The sequence below is a fragment of the Coturnix japonica genome, chromosome 2 (genome assembly GCF_001577835.2).
Source record: "Coturnix japonica isolate 7356 chromosome 2, Coturnix japonica 2.1, whole genome shotgun sequence".
Taxonomy (NCBI): Eukaryota; Metazoa; Chordata; class Aves; order Galliformes; family Phasianidae; genus Coturnix; species Coturnix japonica.
Genome location: NC_029517.1, coordinates 121,492,603 through 121,507,087, shown reverse-complemented (window position 1 = coordinate 121,507,087; position 14,485 = coordinate 121,492,603). Strand labels below are relative to the sequence as shown.

General features: G+C 40.4%; 1 protein-coding gene across 7 annotated transcripts in view; it reads left to right on the top strand.

Annotated features, from left to right (window-relative positions):
- LOC107310501 (zinc finger transcription factor Trps1) overlaps positions 1-14,485 on the top strand; it is a 209,685-nt gene that overhangs the window by 132,582 nt on the left and 62,618 nt on the right. For 5 of the 7 annotated variants that reach the window (XM_015856211.2, XM_015856210.2, XM_015856214.2 and 2 more), the window contains one exon: positions 6,314-6,373. The exons of the other annotated variants lie outside the window; for them this stretch is intronic. In XM_015856211.2, the coding sequence (XP_015711697.1) occupies positions 6,314-6,373 (60 nt within the window). The remainder of the gene's footprint in view (positions 1-6,313; positions 6,374-14,485) is intronic. 7 annotated transcript variants of the gene reach the window in all.

Sequence of the window (14,485 nt, the reverse complement as noted above, 5' to 3'; positions counted from 1 at the left end):
CTGGGGTGCTGGCTTAGCACTGACCTGGGGCATCAGGCAGTTCTGCTGAACAGCTGGTGGTTTTGCTGGTGTGGGATCAGGAAACAGGCAGAGAAACTCAGTGCACCTCAGAGGCTGTAGCCTGCTGGGTGTCCCAGCATTGCATGGCAATCTTTCTCTCCAGCTCTTGCCCCTGCCTGACCTCGCGTTACTTTCAAGTTGCAGAGAGATCAAACGAGGCAGCTCGGGGTGATGGGGATGTTTGTTTTGTTTCTGTGAATTGGCACTGCTTGTGATGTGCGGCTCATGCTGGAGGGATAACTGCTCTCTATGGAGAAGGGTGCTGGGTCCTGGAATCTGCGATTCATCTGTTCTGGGAAAAATGATAACGAGATTATCAGGGATCTTTGAGAATAAAACTTATTTTATCCTAACAAGCAGGTCATACTACTCTACTTACTGCATTCCTATGGTGCTTTTCTTAAAATAAACCTCTGCTGTATGTGCATAAAAATATATGAATCTGACTGAAAATGTTTTCTTATAATGTGCTGCCTAAATCAAAATGCAGGTGTAGAACAGTGACCCTTCTATCCTCTCCAAGAAAAAATCCTGCTTGTATCTGTCTTTTTTACTTTGATTGCTTGTATCTGGTTTGAGAGCATTATTAATGACATCCAACTGACATAAATTTCAGTACATGGAGGAGTGAGACGTTTCTGTGAGTGCTGTGCCATGTGGGTAGTGTTGACCCGCCCAGAAAAGGACAGAGATACCATCGTGTACTATCTATAATAAAATCAACCCTTAGAAACTCTTCTTACCCCAGTGCAAGAAGCAGGCTTTCCATGCAGTGATGGCATTTGACAATGAATCACTAAGCCTTCTTTGCCCGTCATCTCAGTATTCATTACATTTCGTGACAAAGAATAAAAGAAAGGCTTTTTCTTCATAGCGTTTGTGCCATTATTGTGTTGTTTGTAATCAGTAATTTGTTTCTTTGAAGGGGTGTGTTTCAGTATATGAGCACGACTTGCTGTGGTTGATTTTTTTGTTTGACTTGTTTGTTTTTCATAATGAAAATGTCTTTTCATGTGGGATTTTTTTTTCCCTTTGTCTCTTTTTATGTTTATTGAACGCCTGAATGATGCTGATGAATGGTGATATGTAAATAAAATAGAAAAAAAAAATAGTAGCAAGAATTAAAGGATGTATCCCATTTTATAGCAGTTTAGAATTGTTTTTTACAGTTGCTATTTTAACATCTTAAGGATGGGGAAATGGTTCCGTCTGAATCCAGAGGGAACTGCTGTGATCACTTACTTAGGTTGGTTTGATGGTTGCAAGATTTCCATGTAGTAAATCCTGAATCAAGCTGCTACAGTCTGATTGCACTGGAACATATCTTTTTAAAGATGGCCAGTTCAGATATCAAAGAGAGCAGATTACAGGAATTCCCGATGGTTTAGGTGTGTAGACGTAAACCCGGTTTCAGTTACAGAAAGAGCATAAGCGAGCTTCAGAACAGACTGAATTGCACAACTGAAACCATTAACACTGCGGTGGTGCTTCTCTGTGTTGAGGGGATATTTCTTTCCATCATGTTCCCCAGGGGTTCTCCAAGATCATGGCTCCTTTGACATTGTAAATGCTTTATAGCTGCTTCATGTGGTAAAGTTCACCAGAAACAGTAGGACAGCGATACCATCATCTGCTGTATAGCTGTGCAGCATGTTCCTTTTGCAGCTCCTCCCAGGGAGCGTTTGCTGTCCAACTCTGGGCTCATAGGCGCAGTTCAAAACAGTAGGAATTGCCTCATCCTCGGAGATTCTTGAATCTTCTCCCTTGGTTGTCATCTCCCGTCTTGCCTGTGCCAGATAACTGCTCATGTACTTGTTTTCTTCAAAAGCACCCAGAAAGAAATTTTTTGTTTGGCTTTGCGTTTCTGTTCTTAAAACGATCTTTCAGCAAGTAAAGATCGGAAGAAATGAGACCAGCTTAATTGATACATTATGGGTTATGATGTGCGTATGGATGTATGTATTGCAAGAGAGAGAGAGAAAAAAAAAACCATCCCTCTGTAGTTGCGCTTCTAGATGCAGAGCATCCCGACTTTATGGAGTGTGGGGAGGATGGGGGAGCAGTGACCCTAACTTTCTGCAGAGTGACTTTCTGAGGAATTTCTCCTGTGGAGTCTGTCCCAGGTTGGACTTGTGTCCTTGGAAATATTACTTTGCCCTCTGTTATAATTTTCCATTTAGAAAAGGGCACTAAACCCGCCCTTTTTTCTGTTTTCCTACAGCTGCCCAGATAAGCTAGTTGTCTGCAGAGTTTTGTATTGCTTTTCAAGGGAACAAGAACAAACTGAACTTCACTTTCTGATCAGGTTTTATAACCATAGCTTGCTGCATCTTGTGCGTGTGGAAGCTGTGCACCTCTGCACATGTCCTGACAGGAGGGCTCCCACCACCCACCTGTGGCCTCTAGTGTGTGGCTGTTGCAGTATTAGTGGTAGCACCACACCGACTGGTTTTCAAAGGCTGTGTGCTCATCTGCAGGCTATCCACAGGGGGTGATAATGCCACCTCTCTGACAGCCTTCATCTAAGTATTCGTTATCTCCTTGAAGTTCAGCTTAAGCCTATTTGTTCTTTGTTTTGTTTTGTTTTTCTTGATGCCTGTGAGACCAGAGCTGCTATTGGCCAAAAATAAAATGTAGGATACTAAAGAGATTTAAAAAATTCTATGTAGGTGTATGGTGATCAGATGCAGTCAAAAGGGAGGATTGTATCACTGCAAAGGGTCCAAAACTGGACCCTGAGACACATTTCATTTCTAACATTGCTCTGACCAGGCCTTTCCAGATGGGACTATGTTAAAAGCCAGCATCAGCTGTAGCGCCAGCCCCACCTCTCAGCTGCTTGCATATGAAGGAGTAAGTGCTCAGCAGCTTGGGCAGAATTGTGTACCAGTCCCTGTGGTTTGCACATGCCATATGGAAAAGCCCTGGCCTATGGTGCAGTGATCAGTGATCTCCAGGAGGTGTGGCTGAGGCATTTTGGAGGAAAAGGAGAGAAGTCTTAGTCCTTTCACTTCTTGTGTTAGAAGTTTTCTTACTAAATGGTTGTTCTTCCCAATAAATGGCAACTTCTTATTCTGCACTTTAGAAATAAAAGTAAAATTTTGGAAATGTGAGACTTGGTGTTCAGGAGGAAGGCAGATCCTGAAGCGGCTCAAGGGTAGGGCAGACAGCTCAGTAACTTCCCAGCTTTAAGACTGGTGCAGGGCTGCTCATAGCGGCCCAACCTCAGAGCTTCCAGCACTTGTTCAGAGCTGGATATTTTTGGTTCTGTTCCTGAGCTTTAAGATCACCAGTTCTGGGATCCATGGTGTTCAGCTACCTCCAAACACAGCTTTTAGGGTACTGAGATTGGTACCAGGTTTCCTAAAGTCTACCTCACTCCCATATTTTTAGCAGCTAAGGGCATCCTGAACTCAACTACAGAGCTACCCTAACAACTCTGCCCTCTATAATGGGAAGAAACTGCGTAGCCTTTCCCTTTTCTGCCTTGTCTTCATACCTTATGGGATGCACTGCGACTAAGAGTGCACCACAGCTCTGTGACCTTCACCTTCCCAGTGAAGAATTTGATATGTAAGAACTGGAAAACGATGCTGGCTCACATGGAAACCAGCAGCAGGATGGGTAGCTGAACCCTGAGCAGTTCTGCAGTGCTTTTATATCCTGCTCAAACTAGGTGATGTGCCAGCTTTTTTAGTCAGGTCTATTGTAATAGTTGTTCACAGTTGGTACTGTGAAGTATGTCCCTTTTCCTTTCCAGATGCTCTGTGCTACCAAATAAGGGGAAAACATGTGTTTCCCAATGCTATGATAAGTCAGAGGTATAAGTTACAGCTTTACCATATTGAGAAAGGAATGTGAAGTGCACCCTTCTCTATCAGCACAGAAAATGTTTATAGAATTCAGCTATAAGACATGGCAATATTCACTGAAGCAAGCTATATCACTGCTGAGAAGTAATTAGGGCCTTTTCTTTCTTGTTAATTTGCTTTTTAAGTTAAAAACTATTTTTGATAGTTGTATTTCTCTATAGATACAATTATATATATATATATGTATTTCTTTTTCCTTTGGTTAAAGTCTCTCACAACTAAATAATAATAAAAAAAAGAATTATATCAGCTCAATTTAGTTAGCTTTTGTTTTTGGATAACATTTTCTATTTTTTGTGCTCAGCTGAATTTAGCTTAGTTAATAATAAAATGTAAAAAAAAAACAAAAAAAAACATGAAAATGAATCTAATCATCAGTTTGCAGTTTATATTTTTTTTCCTTTTCAGCATTTTTTTCTTGCTTTGGTTAAATGCAGTGCCTTGTCTAAGTGGAATAAAAATATCCAGTTCTGTTACCACGCTCTCCTAAAGCAGGAAATGAGATTAAAAAAAAGGGCATTATCAGCCAAATCAGCTACACAATATGTTGCTAAGTTTCTCATTTTCAGATAGCTGTTAAATAAATAAAAACAGAAACAGTGATTGGCACTCGGAAACCCAAATAACCATGAAATCTGAAGCATTTCCTTCTGCCAGAACATGGTGGATGTTGGGAGAATCTGTTAGCTTGCTTCTTAACTCTGCATACAAAAGCTCAAAAAGACAAGAGAACATTCAGAGCTTTAGCATTAGCTCCTGGTATCCTTCAGAGCTGACATTTGCATTGAGAAATGCCCTCCTGGCTAATGCCAGTAAGTTGTGTAAGTTGTAGTTATGCCTGGGTGCTGACCTGATTCTTATTACCTCATGGAGATCGCTTTCCAAGGAAGACACCTTTTCTGGAATGTTGTGGTGATGCTTTTGGGGCTGAGAAGCTCTGTGGGGCTCACCAGAAACGTTCCAGCACAGCTGTGGTGACCACCACCACAACCACTAGAAGCACCAGGCCCACCCTGGACCTCTCTGGCCAAGGCCACAGCTCTCCGACCTCCAGCAGGAGATCCAGTCACACACTGTGGTGTTGACCTCTGTCTGTTTCTGACTTGGTGGTTCTTTGATTTGCACATCTGATGAGAAGTTTGGTTTGGAGAGGAGGGAAATGGAGACCAGGAATCCTGAGCAGTCCAGAGATACAGTGCAGCCTACAGCCAGATGTGCCGATGGATGCTGCAAAGAAAGCATTTTCTTTTTGAACTGTCAGCACTGTCTGTGGCTTGACAGAATATTTTATCTTCATTTTAAGCTTTTTACTCATTATTAAAATATTTAAATTGGCTGGTGTGAAATACTGTAGGAGTAAGTAGGAGTTTATTTCAGGGCAGCTGCGCTTAAAAAGAGCTCCATAAGCACAGCCATGTACGGAGGCGACAGGGTATCGGTCCAGAGGAAAACTTACTGTCAGTTCAAATGTAATCCATATGTTACAACTATAGAAAGTTTTTGTTAGTCTCATGGTTTGGCTAATATCAAGGAATGTTCCCTCGTGGGAGACTTAACTTTTAAGATCACGTAATGATAAGTACTGTAATAAAATAATCTTTGGGGGTGATGTTGGAGCTGGAGCTTTGGTTTTGAAGTTATGTTACATATTGGTAGGTAATGACATTAGCTGACTTGGGGAGCAGTGGGGATTGGTGACGACTCCATCTCACACACGTTAAATACAAATAGCTCTGACACTGTGGTTTAAGGAATAGAGAAGTGCTATTCAAATGAATGTGCAGCAGGTTTCGACCTCAAGAGAACAGGGGCTGACAATCTGTGAATGCCACGCTGTGCTTCCTAAGAAAGCAGGCAAGAAAGCATTGTGGCCATTCCTTGTTTTCTGCAGGAATGTCAGTGTATCAGTAGCACTGACGTGCTAGCATTGCAGTTCAGTGAAAAAATGGGTGGTTGAAAAGAAATGGCTAAAAAGACACAAACATTCTCTTGTCTCTACGTTTTAAGATAAGATTTTCTCCCAATCTGTGTTCAATTTTGCGTAGTTGTAGGTCAGCCTGAAATGAGGTGCAAATTTACAAAAGGAACGGAAAATGGCTGCTGTTGAGATAAGGATGGGAGGAGGGGGTTGTCCAAGGAGCAAGCAAGAAAGCTTGGGGTGTAGAAATGACTGTGGTACAGTTTGTTTCTCTGAAAATCAGAGGAGGGTGAGACAGGCTGGGATCAAGGCCAAGTTTTCAAAACAGCTCAGGGGCACCTAGATAAAGTGCTGTATTTTGGATTATGTTCTACTCTTAGGCATAAGGCAGTCAAACTTTGAGGGAATCGGTGAGAGCTGAGTTCCATTGCAAATCCAAGTGCATACTACTTTTTTCCTCCAGGCTGCTATCAGTGATCAGCGAGAGACTGTGCCCAGTACAAATGAGTCCAAATATGCAAGGGTAAGTCTATTCCTGAAATAAAGAGGTTATACTACTTGAGACTGTCCAGTCTGGATAATAATAATAATAATAAATTAAAAAGAAAAAATAAATAAGAAAAGTATTATGTATTACCGTATTCATATTCATTATATATGACTTGGAGTTATTCATGTTCTTTAAGGATGGAGAGCTTTAGCATGTTACTTGCTGGACAGGGAAACATCTTAATACACACATAGCGCCACATGCAATTTTTTTATGAGAGGTGGTGATATCCCTTAAATCTCATCAGTGATGAAGCTTAGTACTCATGGTTTGGGATAAGAAAGAAATAAATCATTCAAGCAACCTCAGTCAAACTTTCTGTGTGTGTGTGTGCTACATGTCATATATCCTACATATTTGCTTCTGCTGCAAATTCCAATGATAGAAAAATACACTAATATTTACCAATCAACTTGATTACATTTGACGCAGTAGGTTTATACAGTAATTTCTTTAAGTGACTTTCAGTTTAAAAAGGAAATCCTTTAGCAGGTCATCAGCAACTTTTCTGAACCTCCTCAACAAATTCCGTGGGAAACTGTTGGAAGACTGATGATGATTATTAACATTTATTTATTTATATTACCACAGTTCCCTTTAAACACGTTACTCTCTTTTGCTATGAATTGTGTGTTAGAAGAATCATTTGCACTCCTAAGTGTTTTCAGTCTGCAGTATTGCTTTAGAAAACTGACAATTTCAGTGAATGCTGACAGATAAAAAGTTTGCTACGGCTTCTAGCTGCTTCATACTTTTTGCCTTACATACAAGGAAAGTGAATTCAACATAACACTTTTGATGCGTTACTGCTAATGTTGTACCTTCTTTCTTAGCTTCCATTGTAATCCACGTTAACAGCAACCTTAATGAAATGGGATCTCAAAAACAGAATGCAAGCAAAGAAGATGCTTTCCTAAGGACATCATAGCAATTATCTTATAAAAGTGCACTAAGGTTTTATTGTTGGTCAGACAAGAGCTTTGGATGTGTGTATGCACATACTTACCAGCTTAAAATTTATTAAGAACTATACAGTAGGCTTACATTTATACTGATATTTGACAGTGTTGCTCTTCTACACAAAATAAATTTTTCAGAAGTAACTGAAGAGGTCAGATGCTAGCACTGGCCATACATATCTATTGTTTTTATTACAACTGTAGAAGTAGCATTTAACCTAAGTCTGTAAGTATTTTTTCACTGTGATGTTAAAAGCCCATTCAGAAGTAAAAAGTATCATGTCAATTTTATAGAGAATAATAAATTACTTGTATTGTCTGTATTTTCATTCAGAACATTGAGAAATGTGTTTTTTTTGTGATGTTACTGTGCTTGCTAGACTTGTTCTTTCTTCAGGCATGAATCACATTAAAATCATGTCTTGGACACTTCAGAATCCTTAAGGACAGTCAAATTGTGAGTCCGTTACTGCAAACAAAACAAATTTGATAGGAAGGACAATGAATATATGTCTTTCGGAGGTACACTAATTCATTGAATGGTTGTTCTCTGTAATGCTGTGTGTCATCCTAAAGGTTTAAATTTAGTAGTACTATCCAAAATGTGCTAGGTGCTTCCCTAACAGAGTTTCTCTACATTTTTACATCAAATATTTGCAAAGAGCAAGTATATTTGCACATTTAAATGGCATCTAAGTGTGTTCATACATTTAATCTAAGTAAAGATACAGTTTGTTGACCTATAGATTATTTTACAGGATTTCTGTGGGATTTGTGTCTGCTTGATTTTAAAATAAATGTTTTTGTAAATGTGAACTAAAGCAAGAATACAAGAGGAATGCTGCTAGGTGGATGGTTAAGTTATTTTCCAAACCAGTGATTTCTGAAAGCCGATAGGTGCTACCTCTTCCCTTCTCTCCACTGGATTGAATTACGTGTCCACATTCCTCTGGATCATCCGTCTTCAGACAATAGACATTTTCCTGTGTTTTAGTGCATCTTTCACTTCTTCTTTCTCTCCATCGTTTTCATACTGCCCTGATATTTATTTGCAGCTCCCTGTTAATGCTATCAGCGGGAAAAAGATCCATCGCACAACTGAGGTTATAATCACATGTGGGTGGGTATCCCTACTCTTTGCACATCACTGCTCAAATTTCTGTATTTGGGGTCATTTCAAGTGAGTGGAAAAAAATCTCACTTTCCTCCCTCTGTGTGATTAAAACCATATTATGAACAAGAGAAGTCAGTGTTTACTATTGAAGCAGTCTGAAGTCAGTAGTACAGCACTCCTGAAAATGCATTTTAGTACTCGCATGCTTAAAAATATGCCCAGGCCATAACAATTTATCTGCTACTAATCAGTGTCATCACACAACGTATCCTTTACACTATTTGTCATGCATGTAGGCCATATTAAGTAATGATTTATCACTGGCATGTTGTCCTTCAATTCAAGTTATTGGCTGAATGGTGCCTATGAGTGTCTCTGCTATCTGCCTTTCAGGGTCAAAGTGCAGGTTCCCAGCAGATAAGTCTCTGAGTCCAGTGGCTGTTTTGCTGTTCAGAAACTTGAGCATTACCCCGAGATGCCACTTTCCCTTCCAGCTCTGCTCTGAATTTCACCTCTCCTTCTACTATCTCCTCACAGTGAGAGATCAGGCTACAAACCTCCCCCCAAGTAATTTCCTAAGAAACACTTGACATCAGTAGCTGTGAGCAGCAACAGAGGCCAGTCACACTCAGACTTACTTTGTCCTGTTGAAATGGCTGTGAAGTAACAAACATCATCCTGGATGACAAGAAATTGTAGCCTAGAGCAGCAGTGCCTAGGCATGTGATTTAGAAGAACTCTTAACTTATAATGTGCTTTTTCAGAGTGTAGAGCAGTAAATGCCATAATTTTGATTGGATACCACCTGTAGGGAGAATAAAAGCAGGATAATCCTGTCTGTAGGCCTGTGTGACAAAAGGCACACATGCATTTTGACTGATAAACATAAACGAAAATTGGTTTATAGGCAACTTCTGTGAAACAACATCTCGAACTGTTTTGGCTTTTGGCAACCTTGTTTTGCTAATGAGATACCAGTGGAAACAAAGGCTATATCTGTTCCTGTCAACTGGAACTGGTAATAAATAGAGACATAAAGATGTGGAATTAGAGCTGTGTGGGATTTTGGAGGCGGAGTGGTATTTTCCTTCTTTTTTTTTTTTCTTAATGAGGAGCTTATGTATAATGTGCTTATTCTCTGGTTTAGGTTATGTAGTCATCGGTAGAAGGAGTCTCTTATAGAAGTGTAGGAGCTGGATTAGATCTTTCAGGATGCGACTGATTTTTAACTGTTCTGTTTTGGTTCTTTCATAAGCTCCTTTCTCGTAAGCATGTTGAAAACCGAAGTCTTGAACTCTCATAGAAGAGAAGGTGAGGCACTGAAATTTCTGATTTAGTTTACCTCTATCTGAGCCTCTTATGGGTAAATGATAGTCGCTAACCTTTGGAATAGGGCAGCCAAACTACATGAAATGTTTTAAATAGGGAGGTAAAATATTAATCGTGACACTGTGCTGGTTTTATCTGTCTGTAGAACTATTCATGTTCTGTTACTAGGTATTGATTCTGCAAAACACATGCAACTTTACTTCCAAAACTATTGCCTTCACATGACTATATAGTTTTAACACTTCATCATAGAGGTAAGTTTGTACACAAACAATAGTTTCTCAGCTGTAGTATCCTAAAAGTAATATTGCTTCTCATATCCCGGCGTTACATACTATCTTTAGTTTAAAAGGACTGTTGAAGTACTAAAGACATTACTGTGTTGTGTCAGGCTTAAGGCCCCTGGGTTCCTTCCCCTTCCCCCTGGTTGTGTCTATCTTGTGAGGAGAAAGCTGGAACAGACTGGGAGGCAAGTGCAAGGAAGCCCCACTGAGCCTTAAGTAGCAGGTTCTCACAGTTAAGTGGGATCATGAATGCCTATGTGCTTTAACAGCCTCCATCAGACTGCCCTGCATGAAGTGTTGTTTACCGTGGTGTATTTTGATGTCAAGTGTTTCCAGCTTTTTCTTGTTCCTCAAAAATGGCAGCTAGGAAATGGTTATTTCTGTCCACGTACAGAAAATGACCATAATGTTGTCCCTTACCACTGAGGGCATCTGCTGTATTTTGGTAGTATCCAGCTGCCTCAGGTGACAGAGTTGGGGTGGTTGCATTCATTCTGCTTTTCTAGAGGTGGACCTTGATCCATTCTAACTCCTCACAGTTGCTTTGAAAGACAGAATAGGAATCATCCCAGTGATTTTTGCCACAACTGAAGAATGTAGATAACCAAGTTCCAGTGTCTGGAAATATTTCCTTTCTCTTTCTAGCAGAGTTAGCCAGTGGGTTTATGGTCTCCATAGAATTAACACACAAGTCTCACGTAAGCTGGTGGGATTTACAAATATATTGCTACCCTGGATTTAACTCATTGTCACAGAGATTTCATTGACTTCAGTTTGTTGTGTGGTATCCAAATGCTAGGACACAACCAAGCATGAAATTACCGAATGAATCTGCTTGTTAGAAAAGAGATTGTGAGTGATCTTGTGTTCTTGTTGGGTTGAGGAGAAAGTCCATGAATTTGTAGGTGGAAATGAGCAAAGTTATGGTGGTGAATTGGGATAAGAAAGCGGAAAAAATGTGTACTTTTATGGAGTAATTATGTACACAAAAGCACATTTTCCATTCCTGTTTCCCCCATTCTATGCTTTAATTTTTCTTGACATTGGATCCATTATGGTATCGTATGAGTTTCGTCACAGAAGTAAATAACAGCTTGTTTCCTTGGGAGCGATTGAAAAACAGAGTAAAAACAGCACTTACTGTTTTTGAAAGTTGTCAGATTGTCATGGCAGTGAAGTGTTGCACCATGTTGTCATGACAACTCAAATTATAAAAACTGATTTAAAGAGAAATAAAAGCACTCTTCAGTGCTGAAAATCATGATGCTTTAAAGGGTTCAGCTTTTATTTTCTTTCTTTTATTCTACCTCCCTCATGTTTGTAAAGAAGTGGGCAATATTCATTCAGAACTCTCACCAAATAAAGACTCAGGGAACAGCGACTCGAGGAGCTGTGGATCAGACCATCACCATCCAGAACTGGGGGAAAGCCAGAATGGGATGCAAAGGGGTATTTGTTTTTCTTCTTCTTTCCTATTTGCACTATTTTTCATTCAAGCAGCTCCTTACAGTATTGTTAAGGTGAACAGATAACACTCACCGTCGGTTTGTCAGGAGTAAAGAGCAGTAAGGCTGTGATGTGTTCAACCTGTTTAGAGATTCTGGTGCAATTTCAAGAGCCCTCAGCCATGACCTGTTTCTGTTTCTCCATCAAAATCAAGGAGCATTTACTTTCTGTGCCAATGGCTAGAGAGCAGAAGTAGGTTAGCGCTGACCACTATTGAAGTCTCATTCTCTCTGCAGAGTGTGCTCAGAATGATTCAGGCTGTTTAACAAAGAGTGGGAATGAGCTGCAGAAGCAAAGGAAGATAAACAAACAAAGAAAGGTAAATCGTGCAGTTTGTCAGTTCCTGTGAGACAGCTGTCACCAAAACCAGAACACTGACACTAAACTGCTAATCAGCAGCAAAACCCCTAGCACCAGCAAGGTCAGGTAAAATTTGATTTATCACAGTGCTTGGGTCTTGCATATTTGTAACACAGCTTTATGCAGTCCAGCTCTCACATGAATGGAGAGAACAATGTTTGCTTATATCTGTACAGTTACTGCTGTTTTTACCCAAGAACTTCTCAGGCTCTCATCCTGTTTCATCTGGATCTTGTAGACGGGCGAAGATAATGTTCCCATGGCTTCCAGGGAAGCAGGCTGCCATGCAGAGTGGTCCAGAGGGCTCCTCTGCCTGTGGACAGGAGCATGCGCTCCGGGTATGACTTCAAGGGGAGCTGGTGCAGGAAGCAGCTCTGACAAATGACCCAAGTGCAGAAGGAGCTCACTGTTAACCATTTGACTCTTATCTATAAGCAACCACTTTTTGCTCGTTTTCATAAATTGTCTAATTGACTGAGGGAATGAAAGGTACTTTAGAAATGGTTTGCATGACATGAAATCCTCAGGTACTTAAGATAAAGCAATTCCTCGTAAAGGAGATGGCCACAGTGGTTGAGGAGGTCTTTCTCCATTAGCCACGCTCTGAATCTTTTAAAAATGATGTCTTTTTTATTTCTGTACTGGGGATAACTACCATTTTCAAAGGCCTTTGTGTTGAGTAGTTCCATAACAGATGTTAAAGAATAGTTTGAAAAAATGTTTTTCCTCCTAAAACTCTTCATCTGTCACATTAGGTGCCTTCCCATTCACAGTCTGGGACTCGAGCAGTTCCCAATGAAATAAAATAAGATCATAACGGAGAAATGTATTTCTTGTTCTCTTTGTTTAAAAGAAAACAGCTTCATAGTAAATATAGACACAGAAACTGTATATGTTGCAGCTTAAAGTTAGAGTGAGGAGCAATCATCTTAGGAACAAGAGCCAATCTGTAAACTGTCACTGAGATTAATGAGAGATTCAGGAAGTTAACAGAATGCACTAGAAATGAATCATTTTGGTGGTCCAAACAACAGTTGTATCTAAAGCCATAGATGATCATTTGACTTGCACTGAACTTTTTCAGTCTTCCCCAGCATTTGCAGTCAGTCTGTTAACTGTGCTCGATGCCTGTGCGGCAGCCTGAAATGACCATATCTCTGTGGCTTTATCAGTAGTGGGGGATAAGAAATAAAAGTGTAGTATGATTATATACAATTAGGCATCAGGAGAGTTTTTGTTGCTTTTGAACCTTGTTGCAGGTGCAGATATGGTGTTTGGGGCTGCATTTGATGATAAGAGGTGATTGCGAAGGTGAGAAAGCTCTTTGCTCTCTCAGCCATCTCCATTGGCAGCACCTTGCCTTGCTGGGAGTGAGAATGTAATTCTCCTTTCCTTAACCCAGCATCAGTGGTGCATCTCTGATTTCATGTTTTAATCGCACTCACAAGACAGTAACTGTCATGTCCCGAACAGGCTGGAGCTCACCCTGCCTTTCTCAGCACCTGGACCTGGGCCACAGCAGACCAGAGCAGATACTGAAAACCTTCAAAAGCATAGTGCTACACTTTAAAATTCAAACCAAGCCATGCTGTGAAGTGTTCCTGACATGACTGATGCAGAGAGGGTGATTCATGGCTGGGTTTGCCACATGGCTCTCGCACCCACTGCCCATTTCTGCTGTTCACTCATGTGTTTACCCCAGGCAGCAGAATGAATGTCTGAACCTGCGCCACACTGTTAGGTGAGTGTACCATAAATGGGTGTTTATTGATACATGCTTTTTGTGTCCATCTAGATTGTAAATTGCTGATGCACATACTTGTAAAATCAGTACTTTTGCCTATGGATCCTTTTATTGAGGCCAGAGGAAAAGAGAGAACTGTGGAAATCATTTCAGGTCTCATTTTTCACATGAAGTAGATGTTAACTCTCGTATGTTAACTTTTTTTTTAATCTAATTGCATTGCTTTCAGTCTATCTAGTGCTGCCTCTCCATATCTCCAGTTAAGAGCCATGCAAGTTGCAGCACGTTTCAGGCATTAATAGTGGCCAGGTAGTATTATACTGTTTTTAATGAATGTCTGTTTTCTATTCTTTGCTATGCTTTCTTTGGAAAGAGGCCCATGTAACAAAGTATTAAGAAAACACACTGCTGCCCTGGAATGTGTATATTAGCTGCAGATTATTTCCTATTAGCAGATTAGCTGCAAGGCTATTGGCTCTGAAAGGTCTTTGAGCGTATTTTGTTTTGTAACTGATTCAAGCCATGGGAGAGAATTGCCACCCTGATTGGGAAGAAGAATTAGCTACTGTTGCCATGGCCACTGGAGCTCACACTCGCATTGTTAACTCCAGTGCCCTCCGATGAGATGCCACAGCATGAGCTCCTTGGCTTTGTTAATGAAATGATAGAATATGTTTTTGTGGGCAGGCAAGGAGCAGGCTGGGTAAATCTCCTGTGAGAGATATGTGAAATGGTATTTTTTTCCTGTTTTTTCTTGAATTTGGTGCCTGATTTAGGAAGTGCTGCTGC